The 16,132-nt window shown below is 46.7% G+C and overlaps 1 protein-coding gene across 4 annotated transcripts in view; it reads left to right on the top strand.

Moving 5' to 3' along the window:
* The window catches only part of GOLGB1 (golgin B1), a 57,338-nt gene extending 42,442 nt beyond the window's left edge, over positions 1-14,896 (top strand). For 3 of the 4 annotated variants that reach the window (XM_080919285.1, XM_080919286.1, XM_080919287.1), the window contains 9 exons: positions 644-2,531; positions 6,562-6,740; positions 7,626-7,788; positions 7,950-8,087; positions 10,223-10,366; positions 10,592-10,689; positions 11,184-11,318; positions 13,387-13,492; positions 13,679-14,896. In XM_080919285.1, the coding sequence (XP_080775411.1) occupies positions 644-2,531; positions 6,562-6,740; positions 7,626-7,788; positions 7,950-8,087; positions 10,223-10,366; positions 10,592-10,689; positions 11,184-11,318; positions 13,387-13,492; positions 13,679-13,813 (2,986 nt within the window). In that variant the 3' untranslated portion in view covers positions 13,814-14,896. Of the gene's footprint in view, positions 1-643; positions 2,532-5,604; positions 5,652-6,561; positions 6,741-7,625; positions 7,789-7,949; positions 8,088-10,222; positions 10,367-10,591; positions 10,690-11,183; positions 11,319-13,386; positions 13,493-13,678 lie in introns of those variants that run through there. The other variant, XM_080919288.1, reaches the window with a different exon arrangement.
* Positions 14,897-16,132: the final 1,236 nt, after the last annotated feature.

The raw sequence follows: 16,132 nt of genomic DNA, 5'->3' as shown, positions 1-16,132 counted from the left end.
CCCTGCTTCTATAATGGTGCTCCACCCACCCATCTCCTTTCCACCTCCCTGACCTGACATTCCCCTACACTGGGGCATTGAGCCTTGGCAGGACCAAGGGCTTCTCTTCCCATTGATGCCGACCGAAGCCATTCTCTGCTACATATGCAGCTGGGGCCATGGGTCCAGCCATTTCTAATATTTGGATAGTGGTTTAGTCCCTGGGAGCTCTGGTTGGTTGGTATTATTGTTCTTATGAGGTTGCACACCCCTTCAGCTTCTACAATTCTTTCTCTAACCCCTCCATTGGGGACCCAGTTCTTAGCTCAGTGGTTGACTGTGAGCATCTGCCTCTGTATAAGTCATGATCTGGCAAAGCCTCTCAGGAGACAGCTCAATCAGGCTCCTGTCAGCATGTATTATTTCTTGGCATCAGCAATATTGTCTGGATTTGGTGGCTGTTGATGTATCTTTAATGTGTTATTTTTTTCTATGTGTTAGATCATGTTAGTCCACATGTATAGATACAGAGAAGTAAAATTTCTATTAAAACCTTCAATAGTGAATATTGACTGATTTATAGATCAATTAGATGTATATCATATAGTTAATATCTCTCCCTCCTTTTCTCTACCCTCTTTCTTTCCCTGTCCTTATCCCCTAGACTTGAACATGACAAGGAAATTTGGGAGTCCAAGGCCCAGACCGAGCTCCAGCATCAACAGAATGCTTATGATAAGCTGCAAGAGGAAAAAAAAGAACTTATATTGCAGTTAGAAGAAGCCCGACAACTGTATAATGATTCTAAGAATGAATTAACTAAGTTAGAATCAGAACTTAAGAGTCTCAAAGACCAGTCAGTTGACTTAAATAACTCTTTAGAAAAAAGCAGAGAACAGGAAAACAACTTGGAAGGGATCATAAAGCAACAAGAAGCTGATATCCAGAATTGTAAGTTCAGTTGTGAACAACTAGAGACTGACCTAAAGGCCTCCAGAGAGCTAACCGATCGGCTGCATGACGAAATCAACGTGAAGGAACAGAAGATTATAAACCTGCTTTCTGGCAAGGAAGAGGCAATCCAACTAGCCATTGCTGAACTGCAGCAACAACACAGTAAAGAGATTAAAGAACTAGAAAACCTGTTGTCCCAGGAGGAAGAGGAGAATGTAGCTTTAGAAGAGGAAAACAAAAGGGCTGTTGAGAAAACCAGTCAGCTCATGGAAGCACTGGAAACTATCAAGAAGGAGAGCTCTGAGCAGAAGGCTCAGTTGGATTCCTTTGTCAAGTCTATGTCCTCTCTCCAGGATGACCGGGACCGCATCTTAAGTGACTATCGACAGCTGGAAGAACGACATCTCTCTGTAATCTTGGAAAAGGACGAACTCATCCAAGATGCAGCTGCTGAGAATAATAAACTGAAGGAGGAAATTCGAGGGTTGCGAAGTCATATGGATGATCTCAATTCGGAGAATGCCAAGCTGGATGCCGAACTCGTCCAGTATAGGCGGGACCTGAACGAAGTGATAGCCATAAAGGACGCTCAGCAAAAGCAGCTCCTTGAGGCTCAACTACAGCAGAATAAAGAGCTGAGAAATGAGTGTGCAAAGTTAGAAGAGAGGCTGAAGGGGTCAGAAGCAGAGACACAACGCCTACAGATGTCTTCTGATGCCCTCCAGGAGGAGAACCAAGGTTTGTCTAAAGAGATCAGAAACTTAAAGCTACAGTTGACAGCCTTGCAGGAAGAAGGTGCCCTAGGTGTCTACCATGCCCAATTGAGAGTAAAAGAAGAGGAGATTCAGAGGTTGGATATGGCTCTCTCTTCCTCTCAGAAGAGAACTGCAGATCTGGAAGAGGAGTTAGTTTGTGTACAGAAGGAAGCTAGCAGGAAGGTAAGTGAGATTGAGGATAAGCTGAAGAGGGAGCTGAAACATCTCCACCACGACGCGGGGATAATGCGAAACGAAACAGAAACAGCAGAAGAGAGGGTGGCCGAGCTGGCGAGAGACCTGGTTGAGATGGAACAGAAGTTGCTTATGGTAACCAAAGAGAATAAAGACCTTATGGCGCAGATTCAGGCCTTTGGAAGGTCAATGAGTTCCTTGCAGGACAGCAGAGATCATGCCACTGAGGAGCTTGGGGACCTGAAAAAGAAGTATGATGCCAGTCTACAGGAGCTGGCTCAGCTGAAAGAGCAGCAGGACTTAAGCAGAGAGAGTAATGTTCTTTCCCAGGCTGCCTTTCCTCTGACCACCTCTGAGGACATCTTGTCCCGCCTTGAGAAACTGAACCAGCAGCTCACATCCAAAGATGAGCAATTGCTTCATTTATCTTCAGAGCTAGAAAGTTCCCATGACCAAATACAGTCCTTCTCCAAGGCCATGACCAGTCTACAGAATGAGAGAGATCGCCTGTGGAGTGAGCTGGAGAAATTCCGCAAGTCCGAGGAAGGGAAGCAGAGGACTGCAGCCCCGGCAGCTGCCTCCAGCCCAGCGGAAGTACAGAGCTTGAAAAAAGCCATGTCTTCACTCCAGAATGACAGAGATCGATTGGTGAGTGTGTGCTTCAGATCTGTGTTTGAGAAGTTGGGCCATGCTTCACATTGATTTTTATTGCCCTAGGAAAGGGTAAATGTTTCGATTGTCACTTTGCCCCACACTCCACAGACCATTTGGGTCTTATGAGAAACAGACATAATGTTACCATTTTCAAACTTGAGGACTTTTCTTTGCACAGAATCTACATTGGTTGTAAAAGGACTAAAAGGTAACAAGCTGCTTCTGCAGCTTCTTTTTTTTCTTCCTGTAAATGGTTCCAGAATTTAAAGCAGATTAGTAGGAAGAGAAAGCATAGGACCTGCTACTCAGTGTCTTCACAGTGCCAGCTGAGCCCTAGGTCATTCAGTAGATCAGGATAGCAAGGACTGAGCTTGTCTTAGAAGTATTGCTCAACCCTAACTTGTCAAGAATGAACTTAAATGTAAAAGGGATTTCTTAGTCAGTGTTAGTGGTGTGGCAGGATATTCCTGTAACTCCAGCACTCGGGAGGCTGGTGTTGTGAGTTCAAGACAAGCCTAGATTGTGTAGCTCACTTAAGGGCAGTCTAGGCAACATAGTGAGACTATCTGAAAACGTTTCAAGAATAACTATTCGGTCAATGATTGTTTGCAGTTGAATGATTTCCCATTTCCTCCTTTCTTTGAACTTTATTTTCCTCTACTGGAATTGACCCAGAGGCTCGGTCATGCTAGGCTAGTTCTTTACCGCTGCCACATCCCCAGCCCCTTTCTTTAATTTTGAAACAGAGGACTGCTAAGCTACTCATGTTGATGTTGTAACTCAGGATCCTCTTTCCTCAGCTGCCTCAGTAGATACAATTGTAGACACACAGCACCATCCCTGTTTCTGCTCACTTTCTCTAACTTTTTTAGAAATGGAGGAAGTTGGTTGGAGAGAGACCTGAGTTTGAGTCACAGATCCCTTGGTGGTCCTTGAGGCTCACTGGCCAGCCAGCCTATGCAGACAAAACGCCAGTAAGAGACGGTCTCAGACGCAAATAAGAAACCCAACCAGTGCTTGCTGCCCAAGCATAAATACCTATGTTTGGATGCTCAGCACACCATAAAAAAGCCAAAGCGTAGAAGCACATATGTGTGATTCCAGTGTCACAAAGAAATAGCAGATGCCTGGAGCCCACTGGCCAGCCACACAAGCCAGATTGGTGGTCTTTAGGTTCAGTGAACAAGTGACAGACCCTGTCTCAGAAAGTGGAAAGAGCTATGGGAAAGACTGTGGCCTGAATGCGCCTTAGCACCAACCAGTGCTTCTCACCCTTCCCAGAGCTGCAGCCCTTTCACACAACTGTTACATTGTTTGTTCCTATAGTAACGCTAGTGTGATGACTCAGAATGTAAATACCTGATAGGAAGGTCGTCTGATAGGCAGGCCCTAGGTTGAGAACTGCTGACGTGCATACATATATGCACACACTCATTGAACACACAATTTTTTAAAAAGTAGTGTGGCGACAAAGGAGCATATGCAAAGTTGTCCCTAGACACCCAGGTTGCAGCGGATTCTGAGGTAGCTGTTCTTTGTTCAAAGAACTGCTTACCATAGGTTATGCATTGCAAACACTGGACACTGTTTTGGTCACTCGGCCCCACTTGCACACTTCTTGTCAGCTGTTCCCCTATTTCTATAACTTGCCGTTACTGATTTCTATACGTTTGATATTCTGGTTGTATTCCATCTAAGCGTTAAGGTATTTATTTTACTCTGTTGACATGTCCTTAGTACACAGAGATGACAGCAAACACATCCTACTCACATCCCCATCCCGTGACTATAATGTCTTCCTGGCTGCTTTCCTTCGGGGTCATTCCAGAGCTGGATTTTCTCACTTCCCAGTTGCCTGCCTGTCTTGCCCTCCTACTTCCTGACTACTTGTCTTAGCATTTGTCCCATGTTCCCTGCACACAAATGTCTCTGCCACTGAGGCATGGCACCTCAGCTGTATCTTCTGTTCCCATTTGACATTGATGTTATTTCTTTTATGTGTATTTGTGCACCATGTGCCTGGTGTCCTTAGATGGCCTCACACTGTAGTTACATGTGGGACACCATGTGGTTGCTGGGAATTTAACTGAGGGCCTCTGGAAGAGCAGACGATGCTCTTAACCACCGAGGCACATCTCCCCAGCCGTGCTATTATGTTTTTAATTTGGAAGAGGTTCGGTTTTTTTTCTTATTTTTTGAACTTTCTTGCCTCAGGGGTGAATTGTCTAATTTGTGGTGCCTTGCTTTGTTGGTTCATGTGTACTTGTCTGTGAGTGTATGACATGTGGATAAAGGCGTTGGAATTACAATTATGAGTTGCCTGATATGGGAATTGAACTAGGGCCCTGTGGCTCTTCCTCTATAGATGGGGCTGGCCTAGAAGGTTCAGTGTAGTCCAGGCTGACCCTGAACTCAGTCTTTCTGCACCAGCCTCTCAAAGACCAGGACGACTGTTGTGTGCCTCCCCACTTGCCCCTGACCTCTTCTTCTAGTGAGGTCTTCCTCGTACTTTCTTATTGCTGCTGTAGTGTCTCTCGTTGCCAACATCCTCCCCTTCCCTCTGCTGTGTTGAATTCCCCTCTCTCCGCAGTTGCTTTTCATCCCCGATGTTAACCTTTCTTTACAGGAAGAGCAATCCTTGTTTCATGTTCACATGAAGAGTAGCATCTAGAAAGCTCATGGAGGGACTTGCTGTGAATTCAGTGCAGTGTGGTCCTCTTGAGTTCATTGATAATGGTCCCAAGGTTTGATGCCTTTAGTTTGTCAGGGTCCAATCAGATCTTTGAGAGGTCTTTCATCTCCCGGATAGAAGGAAACTCTCATCTCCAAGCTGAGGCAGGAACGGCAGTTACCATTCGTGGCGTGGTGTCCTTACTTGCAGCTGGGCCTGGTATTTTCATGCTCCAGGGGCACATCCTTTACCTTTTCCAGAGAGTGAGCTAGTTGTTTGGAGAGGTTACCTCGGAACTGAGAAGGATTTATGGTGCAGTTGCTTCTGAAGCAGCTCTGTGAAAACCCTCCTTGTCTCAGCTCCCGCCTCCCTCCAACCCATCACCATTTTTTCCAGACGTACCTCGTGCTGTTAATTCCTGAGCCCTCTGAAGATTCTGCAGAGTAAGTTCTGTTGGTCCTTGGCTTCTCTACCGCCAGCTAAAGATCCAGCTGTCACAGATGTGTTAAGTCAGTTACAATTATTCATCTGCTTTTCAGCCTCCAGTGTGTCCTGCTGACTGTTGTTGGCTTCCTGACCTTGTCTTTTGTGTTCAGTGCTTTCTAAAAATCCACCAAGTGTGGTAGTATTAACGTTTCTGAGTGGATGGAAGGCATGTGTGTGTTTAAGGCTGTTGTCATTCCCAGATGTCCCGACATTATTTCTTCATCAAACTTTGAGTATTGGGAAAGAGTTTTAAAATAATATTCACTAACTTTGTGTGTGAGACCTGTTAACTTTCTTATTTAATTCTCATATTCTTATGAGGAAAAGTACTGTAATTATCTTCATTTAGTAGGTGAGAGAAAGAAAGGTGCAGATGGTCTCACATCCAAGAAACAGTAGGGGATCAAATTCTAGAACCACGGGTGCTTACCACCAGGGTGCACACCCTCTCTGTAACTAGCCAACATCCGCTCAGCTTAAGACTGGAGTCTCACAGGGATGTGGCTTAAGGATAGCACAAGCCTACTTGCCTGATGCCTAAGATCCCAAGAACTGGGAGACAAGGACTAACAAGTAAGTAAGCAGCAGCAGCAAAGAAAACACTGTGAGTGTTCACGTTAGAGAGAGCCTCATACGGGCACAGGTCTCAGTGGATTCCCTCCAGTCATTCTGTAGACCCTGTAAGTCTGTCCCACATTAGAGCTTTAGCTTCAGACCTCAGAGGCTGATGGAGGAGAAGCGAAAGGAACGGTTAGGCCCGGTACCCTTGTCTCTGGCTGTGGGAAGGTGCTGCCGGTCTATGGTGGGAGCTGTACTGTAAGTAAGGAGCAAGAAGCGAGTCACCTGTTGCTCTCCCTCTGGTTAAAGCTGAAAGAACTGAAGAATCTGCAGCAGCAGTACTTGCAGATGAACCAAGAGGTCACCGAGCTGCGTCCGCTGAAGGCTCAGCTTCAGGAATCTCAAGAGCAGACAAGAGCGCTGCAGATGATGGAGGAGGAGCTGAGGCAGGAAGGCCTCTCCTGGCAGCACGAGCTGCATCAGCTCAGGTAGGACGGTACTGCATTTTGAAGCCAGCTATGTTATTTTATCTTAACACTTTGTTTTGAAATAGTTACTGACTTACCGAACTTGTGTGTGCCTCGCCTAGTTTCCTCCAATGGAAACTCTCATGCTACATATTCCACACCACACCCTGTCTCTATGCATAGCAGAGAAACAGCGGGTGTTCAGTAGAAGTCCCACTGTTTACCAAATTTGGGGAAATGAGTAAATAAAAATAACAACTAATGTTATTACTTAATGTTTAAACGTGCCAGGCTTTGTGCTTGGTAAGTGATAGATCTCATTTAGTCCTTACAGTAGTCCTAAGGAATAACTAGTTTATTCCCGCTTTGTTGAAGAAAATTGGTGAGATTAATTTGCTCGGGTCTCATACATGGTATATGCAAGAGCCAGAGTTCCGAGTCCTTGAGAGTAGACACTGATGTTAGTTCTGCTTTGTGGGTGTGGCTGCTGAAGGACTGTGGTGGGGCCCCATGCCCTGCACGGTCTCACCTTCCTCATTCCATACCTTTCTACTCTCCACGCTGACCCCTGCAGTTGCATTCATACTGGTGCCCTGTGCTGGGCTTTCATGCCCATCTTGAATTGCTGTTCCCATTTGGAAGCACAGCCAGCTCTCCACTCACGTTCCAAACCCAATGCGGCCTTTCTGTGAAGTCACTGCAGCTCCGCCATAGGAGCTCCCCCTTGGTGCTGGCACTGCCTTGCTCTCATCAGCTTCCTGGGTGTTTCCATTTAGAGAATAAATTCCACTCTGATGTGTATCAGTTTCACTACGTTGCTAATACCTCTAGGGAATGTTTTTAACCAGGAATTGTTATTCTTTGTGTCATGAGTGTATTTGAGCCACTCTCTCTTTCCTGGTGTAGAATGGAGAAGAATTCCTGGGAGCTGCATGAGAGGAGGATGAAGGAGCAGTACTTTATGGCCATCTCAGACAAAGATCAGCAGCTTGGGCATCTGCAGAGTCTCCTGAGGGAGCAGAGGTCTTCCTCCCAGACTCAGTTTCTCCCAGCACAGTACCAGCGGCAGGTGAGGAGATCCGTACATGAGCTACCTCTAACTGCCCTTCTGCTACCATGAGGCAAGCCTCCTCCAGGCTCTGTCAGGAGTGATGCAGTCTCTTCTAGAGGGAGGGTTTTAAGTGTGAGCACTCTTAAGAGACTGTTTTAGTGATGGTTTTGTCCTGGCAGGCATCCCCAGAGACATCAGCTTCCCTCGACGGGTCACAAAACCTAGTTTATGAGATAGAACTTCTCAGGACCCAGCTCAATGACAGCTTAAAGGAAATTCATCAGAAGGAGCTAAGAATTCAGCAGCTGAACAGCAAGGTACGTATCTCCTGCTAGACTGAAATTGAGTTTCTTTTTTTCTCTTTTTGGAGATAAGATTGGGCACAGGCACCCGGCTTCAGCGTAACTTGGGGGAAAGTTTATCTTTCTTACAAGCAGAAGTTTGTAAGAGCTGGGGATTTATTCCAGAGTAGAGAACACAGTCTATTTTCTCCTTGCCCTGCGCAGGTCTTTAAGAGTGACTTGGAAAAACCCGTACACTAAGAATACAGCAGCATCACCCCATCTCCCACCCATCTCCCATGAGTAATGGTTTCTTCCTGTTGCTCTCTGTCTGGTCAGAGTGTTCTCAATAGCTCCTCCCCATTCCTGCCCTCTTCTGAGAAACCTAGTTAGGTAGTGTTTGCCAGAATTAGAAGTTCTTTTAGGTCAGTGAGACTTGAGTTCAGAGGTCTCCTTTGAGGAGATTTGTGAATGTCCAAAATGTGTGTTTGGGGTGAGGGGTGCATGTGTCCTAGCACCAGAACTTGTATGAGCCAGTGAGGCTGCTCAATGTGTGGAAGTGTTTGCCACAAAACCCTGGTGGCTTCAGTTTGATCTCTAGATCCCACAGAGGAAAGATGGAACCAACTCCTGAGGGTTGTTCTCTGTTCTCCACGTGAGCTGTAAAATGAACATGCCTACACTCAAGAACAGGTATTACATATATAGGCACACAGACACACAAACAATAACATGATTCAAAATCATAAAAATCAGGAGATAGTTTACCAGATGATGAGAAAAGCCCACAAATACTAAGTAACCTACTCCAGGTTTCAAGAGGCTATTCTGAAGTCAGAGCTTCTAGACGGGGAAGGTAGTGTGTTTGCTACACATAGCAGGTACTCATTAGATGCTAAGCTCACCTAACACTGAAATGCCAGAGACAGCATTGGCTTCAGATCCAAGTGAAATGATGAAACAGCCAACCCTGGTTTAGTTCTTTTGTTGTTTGGGGATGGGGTTCTCCTCTCGCTTACCTGTTTCCAGAAACCCCACCCTCTGTACCTCTTTGTCTGTGAAGATCCAGTGAACACCTCCCAGTCCCATCTCGAGTCTTATTCCTCTCCAAATACTAGTCTGAGGCTCTCTCTAGGCATCCACCCCTAGAACAGCATTTTAAACTAAAGCAGAGCTATTTATAGATGATGGAATAAATCATTTTGGTAGATGATGACAGCTAAACATTTTAAATGTTAAATTGTAGTAAAACATAAAACAGATCATTAGCACAGCATGGTATGTTTTTACAAAGTAAAGAAATTTTATATATATATATATATATATATATATACATACATACATACATACATATATATGTGTATGTATGTATGTATGTATGTATTAAGCACTCAAGATGAAAAAAAAAGTCAGGGTGTCCCACATCCCCACAATTTCCTCATTTCCTCTGAACACAGCCACTCACCTTGGGACTAAAGTGAGTAGAACCACGTGAAGTACAAACCACACTGCCAGAGGCCATTGTCACTCTGGGCCAGAACCGGTCTCTTGAGGGCTCAGCTGAGAGGAAGGCCCCTCCTCCCTAACCTGATCACCCACTGGTTAAACAAGTACAGTCATTTGCCTGCTGGGAGTCTGGCCATGTTAGGTACTGCGGACTCAGAGCCTCTCTTGAACCCTCCAGTCATTTGAGCTTCACCTTCACCTTCTCAGAAGGTCCCACCTCACTACAAGAATTGTTCCTGGGGAGATAAAGTTGAGCTGTCACAGTGGTTTCTCTCTAAACACACAGCTTACGGCAGAGCCTGGTCTCCAGTTATATTGAGCTCTGGGGCTTATTTTCTATAGTAATTTAAGCATGGACCCGACCTACTACCCTCCGCTTACATTCCTGGAGTAGCTTGTCCTACTGGAATCTTTGTTAGGGGATTCTGCTCATAGACCTTGGCACCATTAAAAATAAAAGTTTCCTGCTACTCTTCCAGAATTACTTTCTTTTTATTGTTGAAACATTTAGGCATTTTTTTCACTTTGAAAAAACAAACAAACAAACTGGCATGATCCAAGGGTAGGTCGGACTCAGATCCCGAAACCTCAGCCCTATCTCCTAAGCGCTGCTGATGGAGTCCTGGGGGAGGCTCAGGCCGACACTTAACCTCTCCCCACTTCAGTTCTCTCAGCTGCTCGAGGAGAAGAACGTCCTCTCTACCCAGCTCAGCGATGCCAGCCAGAGTCTCCGTGAGAACCAGCACCACTACAGTAACCTCTTCAACCACTGTGCCATCCTGGAGCAGCAGGTGCAGAAGCTGCAGGCGGTAAGGCAGCAGGGGCTGGGGGGGGCAACAGGAAGTAGGGAGCCACGGTAACTATGGGATGATGCCTAAAAAAAATGGCCAAACAAATTCCTAATGACAGGAGGACAGGGCTCGGTGAGATGGTGGGAAGATAGCTAGGGACTGTGCCTTCCCTCTGCTGTGGAACACAGTTTCAGTTTGCAGACATCTCTTCCTTCATAGCTACTAAGCTGCTGTTTGTTCTAGGGGCCACTAAATGCAGACGTTGCTCCAGGAGCACCCCAGGAAAAGGATGGAATTCACAGAAAGAGTGAACCTGAGACTGCAGGGGAGGAACAGCCAAGGTAGGAGGAGCCGGCCGCACCGTCCAGCATGCCCTGTGTGCTAAGAAACAGGGTGGCAGACCAGAGAGGGTAATGGGAATGAATATGGCACATTATCTACATGTATGGAAATGTCAGAATGTGTGACCAGTGTATGCTGTTTTAAAGAAATTGGGATGTGATCTTGGTGGAAATAGAATTCACCGTCTACACTGAATACGCCCTATTATCTGACTAGTGTCCAGACGTAATGGAGAGTGATTGAGGGTGACAGCACCTAGCAGATTGTGTAAAGGAAGCGAGCGGCAGTTCTAAGACAAGTGCATACATACACAACACTCAGAGGGCACAGTTAGAACTGTTTCCACAGTCTCATATCTCCCCGTGGGTGTTCTTGCTGTTTGCCCTCTGTGCCTCTGTTAGTCTGTGTGTCTGGACACACACTCCCAGCCTTGTGAAGCGTATTAGAGACTGGGAACTACATCAGCGATGCCCTCTGTTTGCCTTTCCCCAAGCTTTTCTCAAGTCCAGCAGCAGCTGTGCAACACTAAACAAGATCTGAGTGAGTTAAAGAAGCTGCTGGAAGAAGAACGAGACCAAAGAATGGCTGCTGAAAATGCACTCTCCCTGGCCAAGGAGCAGATCAGACGGTAAGGTGTGGGGCAGCCCCTCCTGCTCATGCCTCACCCTCCTGACCTTGCTCCTGCACATTTCTTTGGTCAACTCAATGCCCTTGACATGGTCAGACAGTGATTTCATTGTAATGTCAGAAAGCACTCCTGGAGTTTCAGAGACCTGTGCCTTCCAGGGCAGTAGTGCCTAGGGGTTAGTAACATGTTTACAGTTCATATTACACAAGTGAGCTGCGAAAGGGGTCTCATGTTAGCCTAACAACTATTCATGTGGGGGGCAGGGAGATGACATCGAAGGCCTTTAGATGTCTTGGTTTATCTACTTTATTCCCTTAGGACAGAGCCTCTCACTGAACCTGGTACCTGCCATCGTTAGTGCCCAGCAAGCCTTTAGCCATCTCCTGCCTCTGTGGTGCTGGGGTTACAGGTGTGCACGGTCAGGCCAGCCTTACATGGGTGCGGGGATCTCAATGCAGATCATCGTGTTTCTAAAGCAAGCACCGTTACTCACGAGGCTGTCTCTGGGGCCCCAGTGTCAGATTCTTTAAAGGACCATATAAATGCGTTCTCATTACCTTATATACTTGATATCCAGACTTTTGTTCTTTTGTTTGTTTGTTTTTGAGACACAGTCTCTCTGTAAACTCTGGCTGGCCTAAAACTCAATCTGTAGACCAGACTTGCCTTGAACTCACAGAGATCCACGTAGATCCTCTACCTCCCAAGTGCTGTGGTTAATGAGTATGCCAGCACACATAGCTAGCCAACTGAAATTGTACAGAATATAGCCTAAGGAAGAATAAAAGACCACTTAAGAAACAGTATATGACTGATTTATGGGCAAACACACTGCCTAAGCCTGACCTTCCCCTACCAGTCACAGACTTTGCTGGGCAGCATCTGCTGGCTTTGCAGAAGACTGCTTTTGCCCAGCTAACAGGGCACCTGTGTGTGGGTAATTTACCCCAAGTGTGATTAGAAGAACACAGCTGTGTAACTCCTCCTTACTTATTCCAAGTCAGGAAACTCATTGTATGAGAGAAGGCAGTTAGAGGTTTGTTGCTGGTATCCCCTTTATGAGGAAAGAAACATTATAGCAGCTACCGTCATTATGTCTGCAAAGGCAAACCACTGTGTCTGATGTCTTCCCTCAGAACAAATGGCACTGGGTGCATTACTGCGCCTTCCCCAGGAGCAGGTCTTAGCTGAGATTTCTTTCTCCCCGTCCAGTGTATCCACCACTGTTGTGTTTTCAACATCAGTCTAGGAAGCACAGTGCAGCATGGTGCAGGGGCCTTGCAAAGGTTTCCAGGCCTTTGTTCATGGCCGTTTCTATGCCACTTATGAAAGTGTAGATCTATGAAACCTGGCCCATGGGTTTACCCCCCTCAGTGGACAACTTGAAACCGCTTAGGAAGGATGACTCTGGAGCCTGTGTGTGGACCACATCGATTAAGGTTAGGCCCTCCCACTCGCCTTCTGGCTGAGAACAAAATGGAGAGCAGGGTGACAAACTGAGTTTAGGCTACCTAGACCTGTTCAGATTACAGCATTCGATGCTGAAGAGAGGAGCCCACAAAGAGAAAGTAAAGTATTCAGCTGCTAGAGTTCCTGTGTGGGGAGAGACACGCAGAGGAAAGCGGAGTGCATCCGTCCCTCTCCAGTTAAAACGTGGTTTTAGGCTGATGGGTGATGAGCTGAGCCCTGTTGTCCTCCGTGGCCACTGAGCGATGGCAGCTTCTCGGTAAGGGAGAACTTCCAAAATGAAGTAATAAGCAAATCAGCAGAGAGTGAAACAGAAAGCTGCCAAGGCTTTTAAGAGCCCTGAAGAATTTCTTGAATTAAAAAAAAAAAAAAAAAAAAAAAGGTGCCAGTTGTGATAGTGCGTGTCTGCCAGTCTGAGCTGTATAAGTCTCTGCCTCAAAAAAAAAGGCAAGAGGAGGAGAAAGGAGTGAGTGAGCCTCTGAGTCAAGTGTGGCATAGGGAGGGAGTGAAGAGAGGAGTCAGTAAGACAAACAGTGTTGGAATCTGCTTCCTGCCTGCTGACTCATGCAGGGACCATGCTGTATGTTTTTCTTCAACGCAGGTTGGAGCAGAGCGAGTGGGAACCGGCCCGGACTCCTATCATTGGCGCCTGTGGCTCTCAGGAGCAGATGCTGTTGATGGATCTGCCGGGCAGCAGCTGTCGAAGGGTAGGAAGAGGAGGACACGGGGCAGGCTCTGCGTCGTGGGGATGGGGTGGAGGTGTGGGTATCCGGCCACTGAGGAGACTGTCTCCCAGGATGGCTCTCTACTTAGAGGATGGGATCGGGATTCCTGGTGAAAGGGAAGAGCTCTGATCTCCGTTTTCTGTTTGTCTGTTTGTCTGTCTGGTTCAGACCCGGAGCGGTGCTGGCTGGAAGCGGGTCCTGCGTTCACTCTGCCATTCCCGGACCCGAGTACCAGTGCTCGCTGCCACCTACTTCCTAATGATTCACGTGTTACTGGTTCTGTGTTTCACGGGTCACCTATAAACTCGTTACTTGACCACAACTCTCGAACTTGTAATTCCTTCATCTGTAGTGTCAGGATTGTCACTTCCAGCCCATCCACCTCTTCTTGGAAAGTGCCTGTGAAAACAGAGGTGGTCGTGAGGACAGGCGGAGCCGTAAGGCCTGCCACGTTCGCTCTCTCTAAACACTTCCCAGATGTGCCCTGCTCGCTGCTTCTTCAGATGCTCAGACCCACATCCAGCATGGTCTTGTCGGATGCTGAGAGAGGCCTTCCAGCCATGCCAACGGGACGCTTCCAATAAACAGTAATATGGAACCCAGTATCACTTTTCTTGGTGACCTGCTTTGTCTCTTTGCCTGTATTTTCTCCTGCCTGGGGATGAACGCAGTGCTGTGGGCAGTGAACACGTTGCCCCATAGGACATGTCAGCATTGCCCCTTAGAGACTCAGCTGCAGCCGGAAGGCTCCCAGGTTTCAGTTGTTGGATCTTGGGGAACAAGGCTTTTTCTTCCTGCTGGTTCCATTGCCAGCGGAGGGAAGGTTTGTTACTGTAGATTGTCAGGACTGGACCTCATTGTGTATCCCCTCGGTCACATGTAGACTAAGATATTAAGTGGCCGGTGCCTTTCCTTGCACCACAAGGCAGGAAGAACTGGTAATGGACAACAAGGTTCAAATTCTGTAGTCCTATTTTCTGGGTGTGCTTCCATAGCGGGTCCTAAGATGGTGTCCAGAGGCCAGTGGGGCCATGCCAAGGTGAACTGGAGTGAGGTCTGAGTCACATCACAACTAGCCTCAAGAACTACTAAGCCGCTGACTGTTGTGCTGGAGCTGGGATATTCTGTCTCCAACACCATTATCTCCCACCTCACAGGGCTGTGGTGGTGGGAAGAGAAGGCGAAGCACCCGAGTCCAGACCTGAGGGCAGTGGCTAGGAATGGATCCCACTGTGTTGCTCCTCCCCTTTACGGACATGATGTGCTCCCTTCCTGTTCTCACCCCTACAGAAGAGAGAACTACTGGGCTCACTGATCAACCCTCTGTTCTGTGGTGATTAAATCTTAGTCACAACATCCCCAAAACTCCTCAACTACTGTAAAATGATAAAGTTATTTTCAGAATAAGGAATTGTGTGAGACTATTTGTTGGCAGAGATGTTGTGTGACTGTGTTTGCACACTAGGGGGAGGGAGGGAGAGAGGGAGGGAGGGAGGGAGGGAGGAAGGGAGAGAGGGAAGGAGGAGTGGCTACTGGAGTAGAAAGTTCTGAAACTCCTTCATCTCACTGGCCAGCATCACATGGCTATGAGCATCCTTCTTGCCTCTGCTGCTGGAGCCAAAGGAGATAAGGTACAGTTCAGAAAATCCATCCTGAGATTGGTTAAAGGAACAGAACCTTAGGATGTGGATTCATGAAGCCTTGTGTATAGTTCTGAGAAAACTCTGGAAAATATTAGACCACTGAGTACGGTGGCACTTACCTGTAATTCTAGGAATTGGAGGCTGAGGCAGGAGGACCATATATATTCAAGGCCAATCTTGTCTACATAGTAAGTTCAGGCTAGCCAGTGCTACATAGCAAGAGTGTCTCAAAGAAACAAAAATCAGGCTCCTTGAACACACAGTGCAGGAGGGGACGTTTCATAGCTCTTTCGGGTTGGGTAGGTATTGTGCTCTTGGGAAAAGCTGACCCACTATTTCAGGGCAGAAGAGGATTAATGGAACCTGTTCTCTTTGGCTTCAGAGCTGTGCTATTCCTGAATGTTAATGCTTTACTGCTCAAGGAATGAACATGGGATGTTTGTAAGGGAAAATGAGTTTTCTTGGTGTCATCACTGAAGCTTCTTCAGAGAGCTGCATTGCTGTGTGGCGTATTACAATGTCTAGCCCTAATTTTGACATTGGATTAGAATTCCAATTTAGCTAAATTGCCCCTTTCTACATATTTTCTCTACTATAAGATAGCCTCATTAGAACAAATGAAATGTTTGAAGTCTAGCATCCACTGGGAAATGACTTTAGAAGATTTCTGTTGCTACAGAATGATCTCTTCTGTCTAGTTCCCAACCTGGGACCCTTGTGGGGTTCATTCTGTTTAAGCCTGACAAGTTAGAACTCCACAGACGGAGATAAGGAGAGCCAGGGTCAGATTCAAAAATATAGTGTTAGGATTATTTCTCAACCAGAGAACCTTGGAACTTAATGTGCATTGTCCTTATTGTCTGTAGCTGCCCCAGGCTGCCAGAGGAGTCATGCTTGGGGGGAAGGTGAGGTTGTTATTTATAAGGCAGCCAGTAAACGCATAACAAAGATATCAGTGGCCTTCACATCAGAAAGGGTC

This window comes from Micromys minutus (genome assembly GCF_963924665.1).
Source record: "Micromys minutus genome assembly, chromosome: 7".
NCBI lineage: Eukaryota > Metazoa > Chordata > Mammalia > Rodentia > Muridae > Micromys > Micromys minutus.
This window is presented reverse-complemented; position numbering and strand designations above follow the sequence as displayed.